Below are 27,748 nucleotides of genomic sequence, written 5' to 3'. Positions count from 1 at the left end.
CCAATACATTACATGCTTTGGCCCATGGATCTAAAGCCCGATAGAATCTAAACCTAACACATCAGTCCATCACCCACTAAACTCTTAAACATTCAGATCTCCACCGTTGATTTATCAACAGCAACGACGACACCGTACAGCAGCAGCACCAGCGGCAGCTGCTCCACCGCCTACTAACGGCGATTTCTCTCCCATTCTGACCCTTCTTCTTAGCTTTCACTGCCACCATCTCCATTGTACTCGGTCTTTCTCTTTTCTATATACATTTCTTGTTTTAGATGTTGTACGGCTATGTATTTTCCTTGTGACATTTGCTATTAATGTATTCTTTACTTCTCAGTTACTGTTTATTTAGTTACAATAATCATTCCTTTTCATCTCCATGAATCAAATCTGTTGAGAATTTTTCAGATCTACAAGAGATGTCCTTGTACAAGGCATTTTCTTTTTGTTATTTGTACATTTTGCTTTTACTCTGGTACAAGTAGATTCGTTGAACTTTAGTAAATTTCATATGTGTGTGAAAGTTAGTAGCTTTGGCTTTTTCATAGATGGAGAATAGTGGCAGTAGCAGTGGGGGGCAGCGTTTCCGTAGAATACCTCGTCAGTCACTTGCTAGTCTCAAGCTGGACCCCTTGGTAAGTCTTTCTTTACTAGCGTGCTACTACTATATAGTTTTCTTTAATTATTTTTTAAAATATCATTTCTAGTCAGTTTATTAACTAAATCAACATTCGAAGTTGAACAAGATAATGTAATGTGATACTTTTCTTGTGTGTTTAAAGCCTCAATTTGTATTGCCTCTTATGCGGTTGCCATGCATTCCCGTTATGAAGTACCACAAGTTGGAGACAGAATCTCTTATGAACTAATACTTGCCATAAATATCCTATTGTGAAGAAATACAACTCTTGTCTATCCTTTTCTGTAAGACACTGAAAAAAGCCTTCAGAGAAGCCCTTTGGTTAATTTAAACTATAATGAATGCGCTTCTCATGTTTTAGTAGTTGCCTTTGTAGTTCAAACCTTGACAGTGCCTTCCCCTTTCCCTTATTTATTTGCTTATAGCATTTCTGAGGTAAGGGAAAGTGTCAAAGCGTGCAAAAATTATTGCTTTATGATCAGCAGTGACTCCATTTTAGCTGTTAAAGTACATTGTCTCTCTTACTAGTTACGGCTTACTGTTTGATATGTCTCTCGTGGCCGTATGAAATATTATTCACATGACGTTATAAGTAGGGCAAGCTTAGCATTGCTGCATGGAAAGACTAAGCATATTGTATTTGAAATAATATCATCTTCTTTACCTTAATTAACTTGCCAACTTCAACATTACATGTTCCAGTGCTGATGCTATAGGCAGTTGTTCAATGGAATTATTATTAACATGAAAGGATTAATTGCTCAATTGGGAATAGAATGGGTTTTAATATTACAATTTATTATTCTTCTGCAGCTTGATGAAAATCTGGATCAGTGGCCTCATCTTAATGAACTTGTTCAATGCTATAGAACAGATTGGGTAAAGGATGAAACCAAGTATGGTCACTTCGAAAGCATTGCATCAGTATCTTTCCAAAACCAGATTTTTGAAGGGCCTGATACTGATATTGAGACTGGTAAGGTCTAAATAAATGTTATGTGCTGTATTGATCATATGCTTGGATAATTGCTTGGGAGGAAAGAAAATAAAGAAACTTTCTTCATTTATATTTTTGTCACCTTTATAAGTGAAGTTGTGTTTATCTTGAATCTATGCAAGGAGAAACTCTCTAATTGTTTGAAACCACATCAGATGAGAACAAAAGTGAATTTTGTGTACTTTCAAACTTTAAAATAAGTACAATGCCCAAGTAAGAATATTACAATTTTAGGCTGAAACAGAAATAGAAATGCTCAGGGGATAAAACATGAAAAGACAAAAGCTACTAATAAAGTTTTTAAGGGCAAAACCTTAATTATTTGATGAAGAATAAAACTTCCTCCCTGCTCTCTCTATTTTCTACTGATTCTGGAGAGAAAATAGCAAGTTACCATGTTTTTCCCAATATTTTCTCCTTCTATTCAAACCAAAGTAATCGACTTTCCTCCATATTTTCCTTTTATTTTCAGTCCCCCCTTATTTTCTCTCATTCCAAAAATAAGGTTAGTGAATAACTTGTTTTGAATTAGTGTTCAAAGGAAAGTTTTACGTGCTATTAAAGATTAACATATAGGCAGCATTGTTCTTCAATTCTGGATATTGTGAGAAATACTCCTATGAAATTACTATTTATTCTTATGGTACATTTAACTACAATGACTTGACCATGTTAACATCAACCACACGCTCTGTATTTAGACACTCGATGTTTATGACATCACTTTGATGTTTCTGCAGAAATGCAACTTGCCAATTCAAGACAAGCTAAGGCTGAAGATATTACTTTTGATGACATCCCAAGCACTTCTGGAAGGCAATTTGTAGATGACTTGTCACAGCCACATGTTTCGAAGGTTGTACTAGTAGTCTCCTTTTTCTTTTTTGTTTTCCTTGTCTTTTTGAGATCTTTAATCTAACATCATCATGTGTTTATTCTGTTTATGAACTTTTTGAGTTCAATTAAATGTCACCATGCTAGTTTTCTCTCAACATTGCAATTTTAGTATTTTGCTCCCTTTTCCATTTATCATTATGATGTGCTTGCAGCATTTTGGTCATTCTCCTCTCCCTGCATATGAACCAGCTTTCGACTGGGAAAATGAGAGGTCAATGATATTTGGTCAGAGAATCCCAGAAACTGCAATGGCGCCGTTTGGCAGGTGATTGGATATCAGCATTTTAATTTTCTTTCTTTTCAAAAATAAATCCTTATTTTCTGTATGGTTTCTTACTTTCTTTTTATTGGGCATGGAGTGGCTCAGGGGATTGAAGATTTCTGTGAAAGTGCTGTCGCTTTCATTTCAAGCAGGACTTGTTGGTGAGTGATCATTTCGTGTTATGAAGCTGCCTGATTGACGATTTTCTTCGTTTGAAACTTTGTGTCAAATTTACAACTACTGTTGGATTTCAACAACAAAAATCAATAGTTTTTCTAGTATTTAATTGTGTAAAAAAAATCATGTCCGCCAAATCATTTTCCCTTGAACATATTTTTTGTTAAAGTTGCATTGGAGATTAAAAAGAAGAGACATAACTGTTGAACATGATCTTGTCTTATGCTAAATTGACAACACAAGTTTCAACAGTAGAGTCCAACCAAAAACTTGTAGACAAGCAAATTTTCAATGTATATGGTTCTATATTGTTACACGTTTTTCATTGTTAAATATTAGATAAAGAATATCAGAGTCTTAGTTTTGTAATGGTTGCTTTCCTTTTCTTTTCATTTTTTTTTAAAATTTTTTCAACGACATTTGATTTTTGACTTAGTGTTCTCTATCTCAGAGCCATTCTATGGTACTATTTGCATATATAATAAGGAGAGAAGAGAAAAGCTATCAGAAGACTTTTATTTTTCTGTGGTGCCAACAGACACGCAAGATGTAAGCTATCAAACCAATTTAGAACTTTATGGGGATAATTACTTCAAAAGGCCTATTGTACGAGATGTTATTTTTAGTTAAGGTCTTAATGCTGTAAGCATATCAATTTAATCACAGCTAGAATTTGTATTTGTAATCTTGTCTATTCTACTTTTTGTATCACATGGCTTAGGATCTTATAATGGTAAGTGATTGTGGCTTACATGAAAAATATGAGATTCGTGGGTATTTGGAGAGGAGTTTTGAAGTTGAAGCTTGTCAAAGAACCATTCCATCTAAAAGTTCAACTGTCAAGTGATGTTTTAAGAATAGTTTTATATCTCTAACATACTCCCATAGGAGAATGACCATTAGGCTTGAAGCGTGAAAAACACATGCCCGCTTGTCTTGAAATATTTATTTAATAATATAGGGGTTGCTAAGGATCAAACTTTAAATCTTTTGATCATAGAGGCTCTGATACATGTAGAAATTCCATGGGCATTGAAAGTGTTGGGGGTAAATGATATCAGTGGCAATATAAGTGGGGTTGGAACCTCACATTGCGCAAAACCAATTGCTTTGTGCTAACACTCATTCTACTCTATATTTATCCACTTCATATTGTTATACTTCTCCTATATGCGATTATATTCTTCAACACTCCCCTTTAATGTTACTGGGCTTGGACTAGTTGTCACCTGTCGAAGATGGGCCTACTCTTAGAGGCCCATCACAAATACACATAGGCTTATTCTTTGAGGCCCTAGGTCAACAAACGGGTCTAGACTCTTCTATTAGCCCAAACTCTAGGTCCTTAATCACGAGCCCAAGATTATCAGACCATTGGGCCATCTTCAACGCTGGTACTATTTAGAAGAACTATTCCATCCAAAAGCTTAAGCTGTTAGGTGAGGCTTTAAGAATAGTTTATGTCTCTAAACAAAGCTAAATCTTCTAGTTCTAATTCCTGTAATAATAATAATCATTTGAGAAGTTCAAAGGTGAAACTTATTCTGCTTGATGTTTTCTCTTAACACCTTATTTACAGATCTCATAGAGAAATTGGTTGAAATTTGATCCACAAAAAACAAAAAAGAAAAGAAAAAAGAATTGTCAGGGTTTGAATTCAAATTTTTAAGTTGTGACAGTTCTAAATATTAGAACCTTACTTGAAATTGAACCACATATTAAATATTCTTGTTATTGATTGTTGTTATTATTATTATTATGGTAATTATCCATTTCTAGAGTATTTAGACTAGTTTTATGTTGCTTTGTTGTTTGAGTTCTTGTTTTCTCCATATTGGCAGGCGAGAATTTCGCATGAACCTCATGTAATTTTCTATTTAGATGCCCCGTCAGCGTCAATTTGCCTTCTGATTCAGCTAGAGAAGCCTGCTACAGAAGAAGGCGGAGTTACTCCCTCTGTTTATTCACGTAAAGAACCTGTACGTTGGAATTAGTCCCTACATTTGTAGATTATATAATAATATATATGTATATTCTTCCTTTCGTAGTTATACATTGATTCATGTTCCAAAGTTTGTACTTCCGTTTGCTTGTTGGTCATCTGTTAGTAGTTTGCTTATATACTTTCCTCTTTTCATCAGTCTCCTTTATATTTTCCTGTAGCTGAATTTTGGGTTTCCGGGATTCTTATGATGGGCGATTGTCTCAAGCGGTTGTTAAGGATGATATTTAATCAGATGTAAAATAATGTCATCAATTTAGTTTGTTTTTTTCTATAGTGAAACAGCTTATGATATGAAAAGAAGAAAAAGAAAGATTTAAGAAATGACCGCATTACTTCTCTTATGACTTTTATGCTTATTTATATCCAGCTGGTTTCCTACAAGGCATGTTACTTCATGGATTGTGCTACTGTAAAGATTGGATCTCAATTTCTAAGCCCCCACAAGTTGAAAATGATAAAAATAGAATAAATAAAAGAAAAGCTGTAGTAGTAATGAGCAAAATAGTCCTAATTTACTACTTGAACTAACCCATCATATTATTTCTCAGGGGTCTCACCTTGACTAGAATTTATTTGGTTTAAATGAGGGTACAAAGCTTTAATGGACATTATGGTTGAGCTCAGTAACCTGAATAAATCAATAGCTAAATTAATAGGGCTCAACAAGAAAATGGCTTTAAATGACTAATTATTTGGATAGATTTGAGTTATTTGGAATTGGTATTGTGCTTATCTTGAAATCTGATGAACTATAACTTCTGCGAATTACTTGCATTTATCAAAGTAGCTTTCAGAATAAAATTGCTCCTGTCTAATGCTCGCCTTCCATCTGTCTGCCTGAGCAGGTACATTTGAGTGAGAGAGAGAAGCAGAAATTGCAGGTCTGGTCTCGGATTATGCCTTACAGACAGTCGTTTGCCTGGGCTATAGTTCCATTATTTGATAACAGTGTTGGTGCAACTTCTGGAGGACCTACCTCACCAAGCAGCCCACTTGCTCCAAGTGTATCTGGCTCCAGTTCTCACGAGGGTGTATTTGAGCCTATAACAAATATTACACTGGACGGGAAGTTGAGTTATTCAAGTGGAAGCTCAGTTGTTGTTGAAATATCAACCTTAAATAAAGTTAAAGAAAGCTATACAGAGGACTCTCTTCAGGTTTTATACTAGGATCTGCTTTTAGTATCTTTATGCATTCTTTTAATAGTTCGCTAATTATTTATGAGTTTTCTCTCTGTCGTTTGGTACAAATTGTTCTCTTTTCTGTTAGTTATGTCCTTCTTCCAGATTCTTGAATTTTCTTCCTTCTAATTGCTGTTTGGAGTCAAAGACACTTCATTTCCAGTGTTCCCCCAACCTGTCAATGTTGTTTTTCTTGGTAGCCTCTTGATGCAGCCCCGTAAGTTATAACAGAAAATGGATTAAAAATCAGATTGCGAGTCAGCATAATTGGAGAGTCTGCTTACATGCACAGATCTTGAAAGGATTACTTCTAGTGTTTGATTATGCATGGAATTTCTGATGGTTCATCTACCATGTAAAACATTCCAGTTACAGTTGATGCAAATCTCTGGTGTTCACATATCTTGTCATTTTAACAGTTGTGGCTGAATCTATTGAACATTATTTATTATTTTTTGTTACAAGCTGCATTTTGCTTGATTGTTGATAAGTTGGGTCATTTTGAGTCTTACAGAAGGATTCCTTATTCTCATGGTGCATTTTCCTTCCTTTCTTTAAAAATAGACTATCTTTTCTTTATCCAAAATAATTAATAATATGGCGGCAACCTTTCTTTTAGAAAGTATGGTTTACAAGATACTCTTCTCCTTTTCAATGTTAACCTGCTAAAGCTTCTCTTTTATGTTCTGCCTATATCCTACTTATTGATATTGCAGATGCTCTTATTAATGTTGCTTCATAACATTGTGCGTGTATTTGAGCTATTGCATATAAGTATATGCTCAACAGCAATCGTGCATTACTTAGCTGATGTATTAGACCACTGTACTCCTAGATCTGAATTTACAATATTGTGTAATTACTGCATCATCTTGTTTGTATGTTTCCCTTCTGTTTTTATGTTTTTATTGCTTTGAATAGCATTATTATTGATTTTATTTCTATTTCCTCTCTTTTCATATGAGTTGTTTGTCACCTAAATTTTAAAATGTGCTTCTGATTTGTCGTACCCTTGGTGGTGGTTGTTTCCTCCCTCAAATATGCAGGATCCTAAACGCAAGGTTCATAAACCTGTCAAAGGTGTTCTTAGACTAGAAATTGAGAAACACCAAACAGGCCATTCGGATTTGGAAAACTTGTCGGAAAGTGGCAGCATGACAAATGAGTCCGTTGACCCAGGTGACAGGGTCAATGATTCCACATTTACAAAATCCCCTAGCAATGGCTCCAACTGGCCTCAGACTAGCAGCTCCAAGCAAAATATCTTTGACGGGAGAGAAAGTACTGGAAATAGTCCAAGTGCTCATGGAAATCCTGAGCTGAGTGCTGATGATGTAAGCTTTGCCCCCTTCTTTTACTGTTGTGACTCTCAACACAGCTATTAGTTTTCAATTTTGTTCGTGATTATCATATGTGATGCTTCCTCCATCCAATTTGATGGTTTCCTCTTAAATGAAAGTCTTTCGAAATGCATAAAAGCACAACTAAGTGCATTTGCGAATATCGCTTTTCAGTAACATGCTAGTTGATTTTAGTATTAAAATCTTTAACTATTAGAATTATGGTTGTAAACACTTTTTTTTTTTTGGTCTTTTATAAAAGAATGGATCAGTAATAACCATTAATAATTGCATTGAAGAGTGTCCTACTGATAACCAAAATGAATATAAAAGCTTCATCCCAAAGAAAAACTGTCCATAGAACTTACAATCAATATTGTTTGCTGCATAAAAATGAAGAATTTGCAGCAATCTCCCTTTATTCTTCACCATAGAGATCTATGTGCTCTTTAAAATCTACGTTTCAGAAAGTAGCCAAGAAAATGCATCATGTGTTTACAACAGGATCCCTCCGGCATTCAATTTCCTCGTTAACTCTCTAAATGCTTCACATGAATAGCATATTTCTAAACCAGACTTTTGACCCACTTATGGTTGCAGGAAAACATGATTATATAGGATAAAAATAAAAGGAGAATTTAGGGCCCAGAATATAAGAAGACATCATTATACGCTGGGGGGGGGAGGGGGGGGGGGGGGTGTGGGGTGGAGGGGAGAGGGAAAGAAAAGAAAGACTCAAGGCCCGAAAAATGAGAAAAGGTGGAGAAAACTTGTGCACCTTAAATTGTCTTTTAAATCTTTCTATGCTATGGTGTTGAAGATTTTTACACAAAAACGTTAATTCATTATTTTTGTTTTTATTTTTATTTGTCAATTATTAATTGATTGCATTTTTGAAGATCCTACAAATATCTGTAATTATTGGAAAAGCACTGCATTGCTTTTCATGTAATTTTATTGCTTGAATTTGGTTTTAAGCAAATCACATCTTTTACTTACATGGTTAGATTATATTGAAAGTTGCACCTACCATTCTAAATTTGAGCCAGTATCTTATTGGTGGCACATGACTATTTTCTTTCTTTTTCTCAAACCAAATGCCTCTGCTTCTGATTAATGCTGTTGTCACTGCTACTGTGGTTGTTATATTTTATCTTTAGATACAGTACATAGTTTGTGAATACCCCACCCATCCTAAATTACTGTATTCCTATATTTGGAAAGAAAGAAAGAAGAGAGTAAAAGGGGAATTTTCTTTGGGTTGGTTTCAACTTGGGAGGACAAGTTCTCAACCTAGAGTAGCACATTTTTTTAAATGGTGAAAATTGAATAGAATAAATTTCTTACTTCAATCCCCCTTAACACTTTCTTTGGATAGTCTGGGTGGACATAATAAAATAGCTGCTGAAGGAGCAAAAGAAAACCTCTCTGGCTTTCCTAGCAACCTAGCTAAGGAATCTGTTTTCAGTCTAATGAATGAGGTTCTGCTTATGTGAATGCTGTTATACACTTTTTTTCTAATATATAAATGATTCTTGCCTCTACTTTCTTCTTCTATCCTTTTCTTTTCTTCTTCTTCTTCTTCTTTTTTTTTTCCCCTTCAGTTAATGGGTTAAGCCTTCTTTGTTTCTTTTCTTTCTCGTCTCTTGTGGGGTTTATCTGACAACAAAAGATATATAAAAAAAGAAACTCTTAGCGGCTATGTTGATTGACATGCAGTTCCAAGCTTTCGACTTCCGTACAACAATGCGGAATGAGCCTTTCTTGCAGCTGTTTCATTGGTTATATATTTATCCTTTAACTGTTACTTTGAGTCGGAAGAGGAATTTGTTCATACGAGTGGAACTAAGAAAGGATGACTCAGATGTTCGTAGACAACCTTTGGAGGTGATGCGTAATATGCTTAGATATTTAAGCATTTGCTTTCGAAATTTTGTTGTACTTGTTTCATGTTGACTAATGTTACCAGGCAATGTACCCAAGGGAGCCAGGAGCATCGCTCCAAAAGTGGGCTCACACACAGGTTGCTGTTGGGGCTAGAGTGGCATGCTACCATGATGAGATTAAACTATCCCTTTCTGCTGTCTGGACACCTTTTCATCATCTCTTGTTCACTTTCTTCCACGTTGATCTTCAAACAAAATTGGAAGCTCCAAAGCCAGTAAGGGTCATTTGTAAATCCTTTTAGTGCACAGTTGCGCACACATGTATTGATTCATGCATGCTGATAACTTGATATCACATTTTTGTCACTGCTGCTGAATCTAATATGGAATACAAGCATATATTGTTTTAATTCTTAAAATTGTAAATGAAAAACTTGCCTAAAGTTAACTTTTGGTTTTCAATGTTTTCTTTAAGCTGCAGATATCTATTTTAGTCATTTTTATTTTTGTTACAAGATAGACCTTTCTAAATGTGAACTATTATGTATAATCCTCCTCAGAAGTTGAAAAGACTAACCATTTCAAATGACCTTTCTCCCTCACTCTTTATGTGATATTGTTTAAAATGCTACAGCAAGACAATAAAGGTGGAGAAAACTAAGTCAAAATGGTAGTCCATATCCTATTTTTGATAGTCCAGCATCTTGTAGATATACCATTTACCGACCTTCAATTTTTCCAGAATCTTTTCAAGTTTGGTTAGTGATGTGTTTAAGAGATTATTTTTGTTATCTATTTTTACCAAATTTCTTCTGTATTATTAGAATTCAAAGTTTTAGTCATAACAAACAAAAGAACTTGTAATAACTTTGTCACTGTTTTGGACCTTGTTAGACCTGAATTCCCTGACAACAAGATGTTGGGTAGATCATAGCAGGATCTTGGTTGCTAGGAGAATTTGACCAAAGTATTGTACAGGAGGTTGACTGGCTTAGGTTTCTTGTACCCTAACTGAAAATGAAACTTGTACTCTTTTCTGGCAGATCAGAAATGAAATTTTGTTTAATTTGTTTGTCTTTCATTAGTTATAGATGTTTGGCTATTGGGTTGCTGCAGCATAATGTTGAACTGACATTCCTTCAATTTTCTTTCTTAGGTGGTAATTGGATATGCAGCACTTCCATTATCAACATATGATCAGTATGTAAATGGCTTTAACATCTTTTTTTTTCCCTCTTATTTCTTCTTAAAAGAAATACAAAGAATAGAACGGTTATTTTCCTTTATTTTATGTTTTTCATTTTCCAATCCTCAGATGCTGTTGGTTCTTTTTTTGTTAAATAGATAGTACTGCATGAAAATCTTAGATGTTGGTTCATGGATGCTTACCTGTTCAAACTCAGAATGAGTTGATGAGTTTTATAAACCACATGTTTATTTCTTGATTATACAGTTCTGATATTATCCTTGTCTCCATGGATTCCTAGTTTGGTTCTTTCACAATATCATTGAACTGTGGAGACATACGAGAAATTGAACGGAGACAAGTTAGCAGCCTAATAGTTTAAAGAAGTTAAACTTTGACTTATGGTGATTATTATAGAATATGCACTCTTAAAAACTTGCCTGAGCATGCTCTTTTCAGATGATTGTTTGAGGTATACGCTTTCTCAACTTTCCCCTCTTGTGATCTGCATCTCTTTTTGAAAAATAGGCAATCCAAAAGAAAAGATGAGTTCAAGACCTTGATGTTATGAATTTGGCTGTGTTTATGCACTTTTAAATTTTCTAGAGGCTTCAGCACTTTTGTTTATTTAAGTACCATTATTGGCCAATTTGAACTAAGAGGTTTAGTGATTCTAATTATTTTCAGGTTGAGATCTGAAATTTCTCTTCCAATCATGAGAGAGCTGGTTCCACATTATCTCCAGGATACTGGCAAGGTGTGTTTGAATGGCAGCATTTGGTACATAGAATCTATATGGATTCTTTTTTGTTTCACTATCTCTCTGTGGTATTTTCTTTTGGATCACATCTTTTTGAACTGGGCACAGTACCTTTCTTTTTTTGTAGGAGAGGCTGGATTATCTGGAGGATGGAAAAAATATTTTTAGATTGCGCTTGAGACTTTGTTCGTCCATGTATCCTACTAATGAGCGCATTAGAGATTTTTTTCTTGAATATGATAGGCACACTCTTCGAACTAGCCCTCCTTGGGGCTCAGAACTTCTGGAGGTAATATTCTAATTTGTGCATTATTTTATTACATTTTAGCCTCCCTGCTCATGCTTATAAATTGTTGTCAGAATGTAATCTAAAATCCTTCAATTCATTTTAGTACTGTATAAATAATGAAAAACCAGCATCAATAACCATATTTTATAAACTAAGAATTCAAGGCCAGAAGGATCTTTTTCTTCCTTGACCCCTATCAGCCAAAGGTCAAACAGAAGTTCCAAAATGGTAATGGCATGGATGGTTGACAAGTTTTGTCGCTGTGTCTTTTGGGCTTAAAGGCACATTTTTTATGAATTTTTTTTCACTGTTTTTCCCTAAGTTCTACCAAAAGTTTTAGACTAGAAACATGGAACACCTATCCTTTCTTTATTAGATTTCTCACAGGGGTTGATATGAACCGAGTTAAAAGCATCTATCAGAAATGGCAGACATTTCGACAGATTAAGAGGTCCTTCGCCGAAATTGAATCTTAGTTTTTCATTTACTTATCCTTTTTGGGGAAGTCTTTTATGTTGCATAGAAATCATGTTTTAAATAAAGAAAAGGCTTTTCTTTTTAAGCTGAAGTTTCAACGAGTTTTTATAATATACTTTGGGGGTATGAATGTGATTTACATGAAAGTTATAATGATCACCTGCAGGCAATTAACAGTTTGAAGAATGTTGATTCCACTGCCTTGCTTCAGTTTCTTCACCCTATTCTGAATATGCTTCTCCATCTTATTGGCAGTGGTGGAGAGACTCTACAGGTACCTATGTTGTCTTGCTGGGAAGTGTTGACATGAATAGTTCTTGTTCTTGAACTGTTATATATGTTTGAGATGAATCGTAGAAGTTGTTGTGGTACTTTTGCTCGGGTGCTAATTCTTGATCTTTTCAAGTTTTGCTCACCCTCGTTCTTAGCTCAATTGTATGTCTTTATTTCAGGTTGCAGCCTTCAGAGCTATGGTCAATATCTTAACTAGGTATGCTTCATACTTGCATTGATAAGTTTCCCATGGGTTAAATTATAATTGATCATTCTATGATGTTCACAAAGTATTGAGATTTGTTAGACAAAAGTTCTAAGTGTTTTACAACCTTGTGTCAAAACATTATATTTGTTCAATTCAATTGTATAATTTGTATAGATCAAAGCATAAAGGACTTCATTTACTAGATCTATGATTCAAACTGATTTTTCTATCTATGCTTGTTTCCTGATTGATTCAAATTGGAAAGCTCAATGGCTGTTTAACCTGTAGAAAGAAGTTTCCAATTATTTCCTTTCCAGTCTGTTCTTTTCTTCATTGGAATACTAATAAACGCATTCATTTTGTTCTGTAGTTTTATTTTGTAACTTCTATTATTTCATAGGTGTATTGGTATTGAGATTAGTAATACACAAGTCAAAATTTATAGAACATTTAAAGCTGTAAATGCTTGGGGTCGATTTTCCAGACATTTTAAAGTGCTAGTTATGGACAAGGAAAGCATCAGTATGGGGTGGTGATAATGACAGCATAGTCATAGTGGAGGTTGCAGGTAGTCGTAGATATGCTACTGTAAAGGCGGTATGGTAGCGTCAGTAACTTTAATGCTGTTTTGGTGCCAATGATGACGCTGTGGTGGTAGTGGCAGTTAATGGTGTTGCTAATGGTAGTGCTGATAGCATTGACGCTGTTTTGGTAGTCCTGCTAGATTGCTGATGGCATCAAGATGGCGTAGGTTTGGCAATGGTGATGGAACCTAGGGCTAGTCGGCAGTGCTGTTTGAGAAATTTGAGTTTTTTTTTAAATTTTACTATTTCTGCTTTTTGGGACCTGCTTTTGAGGAGAAAGCATATATATATATATATATATATATATATATTTTACAATTGAAATGAAAATTTTAAAAGATAACAGCAAAGAAAAGGTTTCAATTGTTTTCTAAAATTAGTGTGTTATGTTTTCATGAAACTAGAAAGTAGAAATTCAATGCATTTGAATGCCAAATTTGGGTTTTCTGCTATTATGGTCTGATTTTACTATTCTACAAATAATCCCTAGTTCCTTTGAATGAAAGAGCTCTGCTTTGGTACATAGTTCTTCAGTGAATTTAAATAATCACTTGTTACTAACACTAAAGCATAATCAAAGTTAATTGCTAAATGCTTTTTAGGTAAATATAGGGGAATTAGATTTTTCTCTTCTGAATCTTTTAGTGCAATGCTTCTGTGTATATTTGTTAAATTTTTTTTTAAAAATTTATTTGTGGAACTTTGAATATGGAATTTTTGCATTTTAATAAGAATAGGAAATGCCATAATTATTGAAGGTGCAAGGCGCATTTAGGTGCAAAGCTCCTAGACCCTTGGTGCAAATAGCTAAGTGCAGGTGTGTGCATAAGAAATGTGAGGCACAAAAGAGAAGAAAATAAGAGAATTGAAATTTTGAAAGAAATTGACATTTAGACATGCACACACTCACATATAGATAAATATGTATATAATTTATATTCGATAATCCCTTGTTTCATAAGAAATTGTTAATGAAAACCAAGTAAATAAAGTTTAATGCTAAAATACATGGAAAAAATTAGAATTTAACTTGGCACAAGGTTCTGGTAGAATCAATAATTTAACATGGCAAGTATAGGATGTGAAGACATCTAGAATTGGAGATGGAGAAGAAAAAAATGTTGTCATTGTGAGAGCCAAAGAGAAAGGATAACCGAGGGGAAGCAGAGATATAATTGAAAGGTTCATGGGCCATCATGCTTTTGGATTGAGTAGAGTAAATGAAAAAAAAATGTAAAAAGGAAAGAAAAGTGTCAATGGAAAGGCATAAATGGGGTCAACAACTAAATTACTTCTGTAATTAAGCCATTAATTTAGGCTGTAAATATTCTTATAAGATTTAGCTTACCATACATAGCTTTTTAGGATCACTCATAATCTTCTAATCAGGGGAGGAGATTTAGCTTACCATACATAGCTTCCTAGGATCATTCTATGTAATTAACATGTACAGTTCTAGTTTCCTTGTATAGATGGTATAGTCTTGCCTATATAATGAAATGAAAGATCTTTTCAAGAAGAGTGGACAATTGATCCATTTTGTTAAAAAGGACCTAGATGGGCTGAAAGAAAATAAAAGGAAATTGGAATGAAGAAGAATAGAGAAGATAGAGTCAAAGAATAGAGGAGAAGGATGCTGGAGAGATAAATAAAAAAAGAGAAAGTTAGTTAGGGGTGGCCACGAGTTAGGAACCGTCGGTTCTAGTTCGGAATTGCCGGTTCACGTTTCAATGGAAGCTGGAATCGGACTGGAACTGCCCCTTGGACGATTCAGGGCTGGTTTAGAATCTGCTGATTCCGGTTCTGCCGGTTCAAACAGACTAAAAAATATTTTTTATTTTTAGCAAAGAATTAGGAAAAAGAAACTTAAACTTAATTTTCTTATAAAAAATTAAGGTGCCTGCGCATCCTCTTGGCCATGGGGCTTAGAGGAATCAAAATCCACGTAGTTTTCTTATCTATTTCTTAAAAATTTATTTACCTCATTGGTCACTTCCTAGGTCGGAAATTGAAGTCCCTTTGCTTGTGTGGTCGAATAAATTTTCATCTCCTTCCTTTAAAAACTTTATTTGTTTATTTATTTATTATTATTTTTATTCATCAATATCTTTAATATTATTTATGTGATTAAAACTATTATTATTATATGTATTACTATTAATATTTAAAAGCAGTTAATTTTATTTTTAATTGAAATAATAAATTAAATTAGAATAAAATAAATACTTTTATTATTTAGTGTTATTAATTTTTTTTTAAATGGGTGGGTTCCGGTTCCATTAAATGTTGAACAGGCCCCCTCTGATTTTGGTTCCATTTCGAGCCAGTTTCGGGTTGGACTGCTTCCGGGTTGACCTGTCCGGTTCCGGTTCGGTTCGAGTTCCAAACTGGACTGTGGCCAGGTCTAAACCTAGTTCTGTGTTGTAGAGAACTCTGAATGTCTTCTACCCCTCATTTAGAAAGTTTGTGTCTGATCTAAAGCAACTTGGGTTTCTTTCTTTGTTATGGTTGTTTTAATTCGACTTGGCACACATGACAATTCGTAAAATCACTTAGATATTCAAATTAATGCTGGAGGTTTTAGATGAAAAAACAGTCAATATAAGGGGAAAAAACAATTGTAAACTAAAATATAACAGTGGCGTGCCTTGTCAATAAGGTGCATGCCTCGTTAATATCACCTGCCTTTTAATGTTTGAGGCATTAAGGCTTGCACCTCAGCCTCGCCTATAACAACTAAAAAGTTTAATCTGCTTTGCAGTTTGTGCAATGATTTGCAGTATGTGATTGGAGGGAAGTATTGACATCTATGTGGACCTTTAGCTACTATTGAACAAATTAGGTTTCCTTTTGCTATTTTTTTCTTAACCTAAGGGGATAGATAGGGGTGAACACTTTTGTTTTGGTCAGAAACAAGCTGGCAAATTGTATTTATCTTATTAGATTGTTAAGTCAGAACAGTAACATTTATTTTTGGATAGTGAGCTGTTATGTCTTCAATGGCAAATTGGCTAAATCAAGCAGAAGGATCTTAATTCCAAAAGAAATGATAAAATGCAGGCCTACTCTTATGTTTTTCTATATTTCATCCGTCATCATGATCTTGCCAATAAGTGCGTGTAATTTATTGGCATAATTTTAATAGGATTGTATTGCAGTAATTTTTATTAATAAAAACATTCCCTAACGTAACAGCTTCTGGTTGCATTTTGGATTTGATCGCTAATAATACATTGAATTTTCTTCTATAGGGTCCAGCAGGAATCAGTTGATGATGCTGAGAGAAATCGTTTTCTTGTTAACTATGTTGATTATGCTTTTGACGACTTTGGTGGTCGTCAACCTCCAGTTTATCCTGGTCTATCTACTGTGTGGGGAAGCTTGGCTCGTAGTAAGGTATAGTATTGCAATAGTCATATGTGTTTATCACTTGCTGGTTTCACATGGTCGCATGAGTAGAATTGATTCTTATTGCTTTGTAATTTTGTGAACTATTTTTTTGATAATTTGGATTACAACATTTTACCTTTCTGAAAATTCCTCTGCTGCTCATTTATCTTAGTTGTGACATCAACTTAATTTGAATTCTGATTTCGTATTAAGAGCACTGCATCATCTCAACTCTCCTGAACTGCTTTGAGCCTCTATCTATACATATTGGATCGTGGACACCTCCTTCAAACCTTTAAAATGCTGAAAATACCACATACAAAAGCTGAAGAAATTGATAATCTGCAATTCTCATAGTTGGAAATCAACCATTAGCCATGACATAGGAGTTGGTCGACTTTGCAGTTCTGAGAAACAAGGTTTCTTCGAAACTGACTTTCTTATTCTATTTTGCCATTTGCCATTTGCCATTTGCCATCCTCTTGTAATTTATTCTAAAAATCTCCATGCTGAGTTTCTGCCAACCATAATTGACTATCTGTAAATGCTGCACCAAATTTAACTCCTTGCCATTTTGCTTTACAGTCCAAATGGTTTTCTAGATGTGCGTCAGTTTACTTGTATCACCTTTATCTTCATTTATTCAAGTACTAGTTAATGAAATAAAAAAATTGTTTACATGAAAAACACAACTTCGTAAACTTTCCTAGTTATTGTCATCTATACCTATGGGTTACGGTTCTTAACCAGATATCTTAAGAATAGAGATGTTTTCATTAACATATTTCTATATTAGAGACCATTTTTTTATGTTTCCCCTGTCCGAAATAATATGGTTGTGATCAGATGCAGATTTTTCTTTTCTTTCGTTCTTCTCCCTTTTTAGTGCTACAATTTTATCTATTACTAGCTTATAGCTCCCCTGAGTATTTAGCAGATAATGCTATGTTCGACGGTGCTAACATCTATTGCTGCAAATGAGATTCTTATGTTTGGTTGATATCCTTTCTCATTTCAATGCATAAAGGATTGTCTGATATGTGGTGTGAACATTGTAATACATGTGGACAAAACACCATTCTATTATTTGAAGCACTTGTGATTCTTACTAGCCCCTGTTCCCCCTCAAAATCTAACTCCTCTTTTCTTTCCTTTACTCTTTTACAAAGTTTCTTAAAATTTGACTATCTTGCAGGCTAAAGGCTACCGTGTTGGGCCAGTTTATGATGATGTTTTGGCAATGGCTTGGTTTTTTCTAGAGCTAATTGTCAAGTCAATGGCATTGGAACAAACTCGTCTTTTCTATCATAGTCTTCCGCTAGGTATGATAAATTTTACGGTGTTTGTGGCCAGCGTTATGTGAAATATTCTAGCTTGGGAACATTTCCATATAATTTTGAACTCTTTAAAATTAAGAATGTTTACCTTTGTGGTACAGGTGAGGACGTACCACCAATGCAATTAAAAGACGGCGTTTTCAGATGCATAATGCAATTGTATGATTGCCTTCTAACTGAGGTGCACGAGCGTTGTAAGAAGGGCTCAAGCTTGGCAAAACGCTTGAATAGCTGTTTGGCCTTCTTCTGTTATGATCTATTGTCAATCATTGAACCTCGCCAAGTCTTTGAGTTGGTACGATCTTTTTTTATTATTTATTGTTTACTTTTTTAAAGTAATGGCTAACCAAATAGGTTTTGAGAAAACTTTCCCGCTTGCAATCCAAGAATGCTATATTACTCTCTTAACAAGGTACAAGAAAACAACAAGCAGAAATGTTTGGATAAGAGTGATAAAAAAATTGGAGAGGAATATAGGGAAGAAGTTTAAAATAGAAAATATTGTTCAAATTTAGAAAGAGTAATCATGAACAACATTAATGGTTTTAGTTTTTAAAATCCTTATATATTGTTTTCTTAACAGCCATTCAATTTAGAATTTGGCAGACAATTTGTAGCTTAAGGGCGACAGAGGGTCTGTGAGAGAGAGAGAGAGAGGAGTGTGTCTGTCTTAGGACTGAATGTGCGATAAACAATACCTGACATACTGTAGAGCAAAATTAACGCATCAAGGTATTCTTTGATTGTGTCACCTGGGTACCTTAGAGGAATAACTGGTTCCCTCCAATAATAATTTGTTATAGTATCCCCATTTACCCTTTCACCCCAAGGAATACTTTGGTTTCTCGCTAGTTCACTTTCAACCCAGAAACAAGGTAGACTGCTTGTTGACTGGCAGCTTATTGAACCTTTGCCACTTGAAAAAATAGTGTCACAAAAGGCATAAAAATTTCCTCTGTTATAAAAAGGCATAAATTTCCTCTGTTTTCTTTTTTCCCTGGAAACCAATGTTTTAGAGAACTATTTGCTTAGAGTTCCTTTATCTGAGAATGAACAACCTTAATTTGGGTGTGAAGCAATATCGGGAATCTTGACTTCAACAATAGAGAATCCTCTAACCACTTTTTTAGGTTCTTTCCTTCCCTCGTGTGTTTACGTGGGGATTTTGCTCGGGCAGGATAGGGAAAGGGGATCAAAGTGAAGGGCAGGCTATTTGGTAGTAGTTGTTAGCACCTGTATTAAAATTTCTGTTTTCACTTATTTTCTTCATTCCACTGCAGGTTTCCTTGTACATGGACAAGTTTTCTGGAGTATGTCAATCAGTTTTGCATGACTGCAAGCTAACCTTTCTGCAAATTGTATGTGATCATGATCTTTTTGTGGAAATGCCTGGGAGAGATCCTTCAGATAGGTAGTTTATCAATCATATTCCTTTATGTACTCTTGTGCTGTGAAATTTGGCACTCTAGATTAGCATTGCATCTCGTAAGCTGTATTTTCTTCTGTTCCCTAATGTGATCTGTTGTTTCCCTCAACATAAGGAACTGACTTCCTCAGTTTAGTTGACAGCCACCACTGGGAAGCGTTTCTGTTACTAGTTCTTTTTGGCATGTCTTTTACCATCCCAACATCCAACCAAAAAGCTTGAGGTTATAAAGGGAGAGACATATGAATAGATTCCTTAGCATAGCTGACAGCCACCACTGGAAAGCATTTCTGTTACTAGTTCTTATGGGGTGTCTTTTACCCATCCCAACATCCAACCAAAATGTTTGAGGTTATAAATGAAGAGACATATGAATGGATTCCTTAGCATCAAAGTTACTTCCTTGAGATCAACAACTAAAAATGTGTTGGGAAAAAAATTCCATAACATTTAATTTATTGCCATGTCTCAAAAGATGATTGAGAATGGCCCTAGGTTAACAGACTGGCTACATGTACTAGACATTAGAATAATACTTGTCTTACAAATGAACACATGGAACTAGCAATATATGAGATGTTATTCAATAGGTCCGGTCCCCTCGCAAACAAGTGGAGCCCACATGACTCGTTAATGTGAAACCTAAAGAGACTGTATACCAGACATGGGAAAAAAATCTGTATACAGAGAAATGAAGGAACCTAATGCCGAGTTTCTATATAATGCATTTTAACAATGTGATTCTCTCTCTTATAGTGAAAATTTCTGAAACAGATAAGAAGTGACAATTGTTGCAATTCTTTTTTAGACTCCAAAGTAATCTTGAACTTTGTGTTTTATTAGAATCTTAATTAGTCTACAGTACAGTGGATTAATATCATGTTAGACTCGTCCTTTAAAAACTCTTTCTTTAACTTAGCCCTGGGATCTGAACTTCTAATAGTTCTCCCTAGACAATGAAACCTTGTCCTGAATATGCAAGTTTGCATATTGACTTCTGAGAAGAGAGGATCTCATTTTAATCTTGTCATTTTCTCTTTGTTGTTATTCTCTATTCTATCCTAGATATCATATTATGAATTTATGATGCAACCAATACATTTCAAACGAGGAAAGATATGACGCTTATTTTCTTTTGTTTTCTCTTTGCAAATTCTAAATGTCCCTGTTTTCTTGTTGTACCTTCAGAATTTTCCCTAACTTGTTTAAATTATTGAGGCATTATGTGAAACAGATGAAATCAATGGTGTACGAGCACTTTTTCATTAATCAGTCTGGATTAGGCATTTATGCTAATGTTTGCCTGACCAAGTTCATATTCACATTGTAGAAACTATCTTTCATCCGTTTTAATACAAGAGCTTTTCATTACTTGGGACCATGATGATCTATCCCAACGATCAAAGGTGAGTTCGGTACAAAATACATTGCAGTGTCTTTTATTTCAAATGGTCTGCTACATTTGTTCATAATGTTCAAAAATCGGCTCTCAATTTGGCTGCATACTCTGTGTGTATGCGCGAATGCACTTCTGCTGACTACGAAGTAATGTAACTTGCGTTTTGGTATTTTCAGGCAGCTAGGACTTTAGTAGTTCTCCTATGCAAGCATGAGTTTGATGCTCGTTACCAAAAGCCTGAAGATAAATTATACATCGCCCAGCTATATTTTCCTCTTATCGGCCAGGTTTGGCTTTATGAACTTCTACTGTTAATCTTCTTGATAATTTAATTATGTGAAATTAACTTTTTCATCATGTAAATTCCCAAGTCATAACTAATTGCATTACAATACAATTGTCTGGGAGTTGATATCTGTCTAAGTACCATTAGGCATAATTATTAATTATATAATGTGTAGTGGAAAGGAAGTTATTTAGTGAAGCATTATTAATGTATAGCATTTCATTTGTATGATGTCAGGTCGTGTCATGTTTAGTGTTATTTACACTTGGATACCTATGTTTAACCTACTTTTGTCTACTATGCATCCTCTCTCATAAAGTAGCTCAATGTGACCTCTTAATAGCTTTCCTGCTTAAATCTCAATATGTAAGAGAAAAAGAACTGCTTTGGTGGTAACGTAACAGTTCTAACCTGGTCCTACATAAGTGTTTTTATTCAAGGACTTCAACTAAATTAAGAAATTCAACATAGAGATTGAAGGTCTAGCCTTATTACTGTTAAAATAAATCATAAATATAGCATAGAGCAATATGGCCTACTATGTAGCACGGAAACCACAAAACATGGAAGATGGTGTGGCAAAGCAGCACTTTTCAAAATTATAGGAAATGGAAACGTGTCGGAAATATGTAACTATTGAAAACATAAGGGTATGTATATAAATATTAAAGTATAGGAGTATATAAATATTAATTTGTATTATGAATATTTATAAATATTATTTATTCCAATACAAAATACCATCAATAGGTATAAAAAGGACATATTAAGAGAAACGATAAATCAAGTCTTCAAGAATAAGGAAAAATAAGTGTCTACAAATTTCTTAATACCTTTTTTAGGTATTTAAAAGGGTCCTTCAATTCTTGTTTTTAGTTTTTGTTTAAGACTTTAGGTACTTAATAGATCTTTTAATCCTAATAGGCTTAGGAATTTGATGAGCCTTGTGTTCATGTTTTGATATTGCTTTTTGAAACTTGATCAGTCTTGTTCCTATTTCATGTTCCTTTTCTTTAATTTTCTTCTTGTTTTCTATTCTTTCTTTCTTTTAAGTAGAGGAAACTCCTTTTTGATTTTAATAAATTATGGAAACGGACTTGACACATTCTGGAGTTCTTGTTCCCAAAACGTTTCCAAAATGTGGAAACATCGATTAAATAGTGTTTTCGTGCATCATAGGTGGCCTATAGTGGAATGGCAGGATGCAATTGGAAGAATAAATAATCCCGTGAAAGCTTTATCTCCCTTATTTTCTTTTTCCGTATTATTTTCTCTGCTTATGTTCTAGAATGATGGTGATGGATCTTGAATTTGTTTCTAGGAAGATATTTGTCATTCTAGAATATCCCCTTAACGTAATGCTCCTGTCTTCCACTTGTTGGCTCATGGTAATTGGTGTGAATTCTTTCTCCTGGGATTTCCTCTTTTATTAAAACCTCAGTGTTGGGAGCTGACAGAGCTATGTTTGTTGCTTTTTCCCTTGGATTCTATTTATCTGTTTCCTAGGTAGATACAAGGAATCATTCTATAATTTGCTTCAGAATCTGACGTATATCCTATTTTCTCACTATATAGCTTCTTTTTTGCTGTACTAATATTATACCTACTAGAGAAATTCTAACCACTGGAATGATCTAACCAGTCCATTTTCTTGGTTAGTTCTCATGCCCCCTTTTGAAAAATGCAATTACTATCTAGCATAATAATTGAAAAGAAACAAGAGAAGAAGATACGCTTGCATAGCCTGCAGTATTACATCTGCTAAAATTTACAATTGTTTTGCAGTTCCATGAATTATTGATTTACCGATGTCTGCAGATTCTGGATGAGATGCCTGTGTTCTATAACCTGAATGCTGTTGAAAAGCGTGAAGTCTTAATTGTTATTTTGCAAATCGTGCGCAATCTGGATGATACATCACTTGTGAAAGCGTGGCAACAAAGCATTGCTCGTACTAGATTGTTCTTCAAACTTATGGAGGAGTGCCTTGTTCTTTTTGAGGTTGATACATATTTGAAAATTTAGTTTGCTTTTGTTCATTTGATGTAGATGTTGGTTTATTCATTACTTGTTTAGTCTGCTGCATGCATATTGTCTATCATTGTACACCGCCCCCAACCCCCACCCAACCACCCCAATTTTCATTTTCCGTTTTTTTTAATTACTGTTATTAATAGGGCTGTAATACTATAGGCCTATAGTGGCTTTGATGTGACAATTAAACCATTTATGGTGATCCAAGTGTAGAAATTAGTTTGGACTTCAAAACGGACACCACAAGGTAAATGTTAAGACATTGGGGAGGATCAGAGTTTTGATTGACAATGTAATCAGGAGAGGAGCTATTGAATCGTATTAGTATGTTTTATGATATATGGTTCTCTGGTGGTCACAAGCTCTTAAATTAGATGCTCTAATGTGGTACTGGAACCTGCTAATGTATGGTTTATATTTCACCATTGGTTGTTGCCTAATTGTTTGACTTCATACTGTTATTAGGATGTTAAAAATAGGCCTCGTATCTGATAGGTATCTCTAATTTCCGGCTCTGGCTTCTAGATTTGGTGTTATTACATGGCTGATCCTGTTCATGCAAAATGAAAATCAGTGTCTTGACTTTATTATATGCTATTTGTGAAAGTTGTATGTTCTTTTAAATATATGCTTTTTCACCTATGATGCTAATTCCCCATGATGTATTTTACAGCACAAGAAACCTGCTGATGGCATGCTCATGGGTTCTAGTTCTCGCAGCCCTGTCATAGATGCACCTTCTTCCCCCAAGTACTCTGATAGGCTTTCTCCTGCAATCAATAACTATCTGTCTGAGGCATCACGACAAGAAGTCAGAGTAAGTTGGTCTTTCTGTGTACCTCTTGATTTCTGATTAACAATTCTTATGCATTAACAATTGGTCCTTGCTCTTAACTCTGAATTTCTCTTAATGCAGACTCAGGGAACACCTGATAATGGATATCTGTGGCAAAGAGTAAACTCCCAATTAAGCTCCCCTAGCCAGCCATATTCTCTGAGAGAAGCTCTCGCTCAGGCACAATCTTCAAGAATTGGAGCTTCATCCCAAGCACTTAGAGAATCCTTGCATCCAATATTGAGACAAAAACTTGTACTTTTCCTGTGGAAATTTTACTTTTTGTTGAACTGCAAGAGTTCTTATTTATTATTTTTGGCTGCATTCTGTATAGGTTAAATCAAATTTAGGCAGCTGATAACTTTCATATACACTCCAGGAGCTTTGGGAAGAAAACTTGAGTGCTGCTGTGAGTCTTCAGGTGCTGGAAATAACTCAGAAGTTTTCTATGATGGCAGCATCCCACAGCATTGCTACCGACTATGGAAAACTAGATTGCATTACAGCCATATTTATGAGCTTCTTCTCTCGAAATCAAGCACTGGCTTTCTGGAAAGCTCTGCTTCCTGTTTTCTGCAGTGTCTTTGATCTTCATGGGGCAACATTAATGGCAAGGGAGAATGATCGCTTTCTAAAGCAGGTTGCTTTTCATCTTCTCCGGCTTGCTGTCTTTAGAAATGAAAGCATCAGGAGAAGAGCTGTTGTTGGACTCAAGATACTTGTGAGGGTAGGCTCTCTGGCATTTTTGGTTTTTTGGTTATATATTCTTATCTCAACATAAAAAATTTCTTTCATTTTTGCAGAGCTCTTTCTATTATTTTATGCAGACAGCAAGGTTGCGGGCCATGCTGACTATCACACTGTCAGAGTTGATGTCTGATGTGCAAGTGACTCAAATGAAATCAGATGGAACACTAGAAGAGAGTGGTGAAGCACGGCGCCTGCGCAAGTCTTTGGAGGAAATGGCAGATGAGTATAAGAGTACTAGCCTATTGAAGGAATGCGGACTACCTGAAGATGCACTAGTGGCAATTTTGGATAGTTCAGCAGAGAATCGGTGGTCTTGGTCAGATGTGAAATATCTCTCTGACAATCTAATCCTGGCCCTTGATGCTAGTCTGGAACATGCACTTCTGGTAGGTTCTAACAACTCCATATTATTTTTGATTCTGCTACCTGCAGTAGTATAACTGCCACAGGGAATAGTAACTGACCAGGGGGTTCTGTAGTTAATCTCCACTTCATGCAATGTATTGTAACCCCAGCTCAGGTTCTTATGGATTTAGGAAAGCATTGCAGTATCTTTGCAGGACTTCTGGGGGAAGGATTTTAGTTGCTGTCGCTATATTTTGTGAGGTGTAATCCTTCCAGAATAGTTAGGATGTGTTTGTCTTATTCTGCTTCCTGCCTGTTCACTAACATTCATGTGATTTGTGTGACTAAATTCCAATGCTCTGATCTGGATGAATAACTTTTGCTGCAACAGGCTTCTGCGATGACAATTGATAGATATGCAGCTGCAGAGAGTTACTATAAACTTGCCATGGCATTTGCACCTGTTCCCGATCTTCACATAATGTGGTTATTGCATTTGTGTGATGCCCATCAAGAAATGCAGTCCTGGGCTGAAGCTGCTCAGTGTGCTGTAGCTGTTGCTGGTGTTGTAATGCAGGTATTTCACTGTTGTGCATCCTTGCAGTTTATATTGTGTGCAACACACGTACCAGTAAATGGAAATAAAGTTCTGAACAACCTATCTAAGCAATCGACCTGTTTCTAAAGCAGCAGATTTGTGGTCCATTATATTGATTAATCTCTTGCATGTTTTAAACTATTTTTGGTCCACTAATTCTAATACAAGTGGGTTATGCAGTTGATCTCTTGCATGTTTTAAATTTCTGAATAATTCCTTTAAAAAAAGTTGGCCTACTTTTTGCTAATATTTAATTAATTCCTTATAGGCACTTGTGGCTAGAAAAGATGGTGTTTGGAGCAAAGATCATGTGACTGCTCTACGTAAAATTTGCCCAATGGTCAGCAGTGAGATCTCGTCTGAGGCATCAGCAGCAGAAGTGGAGGGTTATGGTGCTTCAAAGCTCACTGTGGATTCAGCTGTAAAATATCTACAGCTTGCAAATAAGCTTTTTTCTCAAGCTGAGCTCTTTCATTTCTGTGCAAGCATTCTGGAACTCGTGATTCCAGTTTATAAAAGCAGAAGAGCATATGGACAGTTGGCTAAATGTCATACTTTGCTCACTAATATCTACGAATCAATTCTTGAGCAGGAATCAAGCCCAATCCCGTTCACTGATGCCACATACTATAGGGTGGGATTCTACGGTGAAAAATTTGGGAAGCTGGACAGAAAAGAATATGTATACCGAGAACCCCGTGATGTACGGCTAGGTGACATAATGGAGAAACTAAGCCATATTTATGAGTCTCGGATGGATGGCAATCACACTTTGCACATTATCCCTGATTCGAGACAAGTGAAGGCAGATGAATTGCAGCCTGGAGTCTGCTACCTGCAGATAACTGCTGTTGATCCGGTAATGGAAGATGAAGATTTAGGAAGTAGACGGGAAAGGATTTTTTCTCTTTCTACTGGAAGTGTCCGTGCACGAGTCTTTGACCGTTTCTTATTTGACACCCCCTTCACAAAAAATGGCAAAACCCAAGGAGGTCTGGAAGACCAATGGAAGAGGCGGACTGTTCTTCAGACAGAAGGTTCTTTTCCTGCTCTTGTTAATAGGCTTTTGGTAATTAAATCGGAATCTCTCGAGTTCTCCCCAGTGGAGAATGCAATTGGAATGATTGAAACTAGGACAGCTGCCTTAAGAAATGAGCTTGAGGAGCCTCGTAGTTCTGAAGGGGATCAACTCCCACGCCTCCAGAGTTTGCAGAGAATTCTTCAGGGCAGCGTGGCAGTTCAAGTAAGTAATTTTGTTTTTTTAGATCTTTATGGTTGTTCCCAAGTCAGATGTTATCTCTACTCAATTGTAAACTGCAAATCTTGCAGGTAAACAGTGGTGTTCTAAGCGTTTGCACGGCCTTCCTGTCTGGCGAGCCTGCTACAAGATTACGTTCACAGGAACTGCAACAACTCATTGCTGCACTCTTAGAATTCATGGCTGTTTGCAAGCGTGCTATCCGGGTGCACTTCAGATTGATTGGAGAGGAAGACCAGGATTTTCACACTCAACTTGTAAATGGATTTCAGTCTCTTACAGCTGAATTATCTCATTACATCCCTGCAATTCTTTCGGAGCTCTGATAGTATGAATTATATTCTTGCTTGCTTTTTTTTGAATGTGATTATTTCTCCTTAAAATGTGTGCAAATATTTGTGTATGTAATGAATGTGTTGAGCAAACCAGTGTTATTTTCTTATTCAAAAACTGTGCTTCCTCTGGTGTAAACTTCTGCATGGTTAGGGGGAGTCCAGCCCTTGTGAAGTCTAGGAACGTCAGCTTTACTATTAGCACACTCGGGTAACGAAGCCAATTTAACAATGTCCTTTTACTGAATTGACAGGCAAGAAAAGGAAGCATGATGATATATAATTAGTGCACGATCTTGATAATTTGTCATGTAATCATAGAATGAAATCCTGAAGTTGCATACTAATGTTTGTGGGGCTAATTACCAATTAAATTATAAATTTTACATGTTTTAATTATTTTATTTAATATTTTTTGTAAAGTTTCAAATTTATATTTATGCTTTCAGTTTATTTTTAAAATGACTTCTAAAATTTTACAGTGAGAATAATATTTTAAGTCAATTTTGCTTATTAAAAAAAAATATTAGTAAATTCATAAAAAATTTATTACTTTTAGATATAAAATATATGAAATAATATTATTAAGTTTA

At 35.2% G+C, this 27,748-nt stretch overlaps 1 protein-coding gene across 3 annotated transcripts; it reads left to right on the top strand.

Moving 5' to 3' along the window:
• Positions 1-65: 65 nt before the first annotated feature.
• On the top strand, positions 66-27,294 carry LOC8261156 (guanine nucleotide exchange factor SPIKE 1). Of its 3 annotated transcripts, none has more exons than XM_015717726.3 (31): positions 66-236; positions 552-638; positions 1,457-1,619; positions 2,381-2,496; positions 2,690-2,802; positions 2,905-2,960; positions 3,428-3,525; positions 4,818-4,955; positions 5,827-6,138; positions 7,209-7,496; positions 9,222-9,389; positions 9,472-9,663; positions 10,545-10,588; positions 11,262-11,331; positions 11,462-11,623; positions 12,267-12,374; positions 12,553-12,590; positions 16,417-16,561; positions 17,751-17,877; positions 17,994-18,187; positions 19,173-19,303; positions 20,649-20,724; positions 20,894-21,004; positions 22,822-23,004; positions 23,711-23,854; positions 23,954-24,127; positions 24,252-24,599; positions 24,676-25,008; positions 25,359-25,544; positions 25,834-26,808; positions 26,895-27,294. In XM_015717726.3, exons 2-31 carry the CDS (start codon positions 552-554, stop codon positions 27,147-27,149), a joined length of 5,535 nt encoding a protein of 1,844 aa, XP_015573212.2. In that variant the 5' UTR covers positions 66-236; the 3' UTR covers positions 27,150-27,294. The 3 variants fall into 3 exon arrangements, with proteins under 3 accessions (XP_015573212.2, XP_048226369.1, XP_015573213.2); XM_048370412.1 differs by having other exon boundaries at positions 535-638; XM_015717727.3 differs by having other exon boundaries at positions 66-243.
• The last annotated feature ends 454 nt before the right edge of the window (positions 27,295-27,748 follow it).

Source organism: Ricinus communis, chromosome 1, assembly GCF_019578655.1.
Source record: "Ricinus communis isolate WT05 ecotype wild-type chromosome 1, ASM1957865v1, whole genome shotgun sequence".
Taxonomy (NCBI): domain Eukaryota; kingdom Viridiplantae; phylum Streptophyta; class Magnoliopsida; order Malpighiales; family Euphorbiaceae; genus Ricinus; species Ricinus communis.
Note: the sequence above shows the minus strand (reverse complement) of the source record. Positions and strands in the feature narration are given on the sequence as shown.

Excerpts from the sequence above, each read along its gene's own strand:
- LOC8261156 (XM_015717726.3), top strand. The coding sequence starts at position 552 with ATGGAGAATAGTGGCAGTAGCAGTGGGGGGCAGCGTTTCCGTAGAATA. Across the intron at positions 3,526-4,817 it reads TGCCAACAGACACGCAAGAT|GCGAGAATTTCGCATGAACC; the intron begins GTAAGCTATCAA and ends CCATATTGGCAG. Across the intron at positions 19,304-20,648 it reads GGGAGAGATCCTTCAGATAG|AAACTATCTTTCATCCGTTT; the intron begins GTAGTTTATCAA and ends TTCACATTGTAG.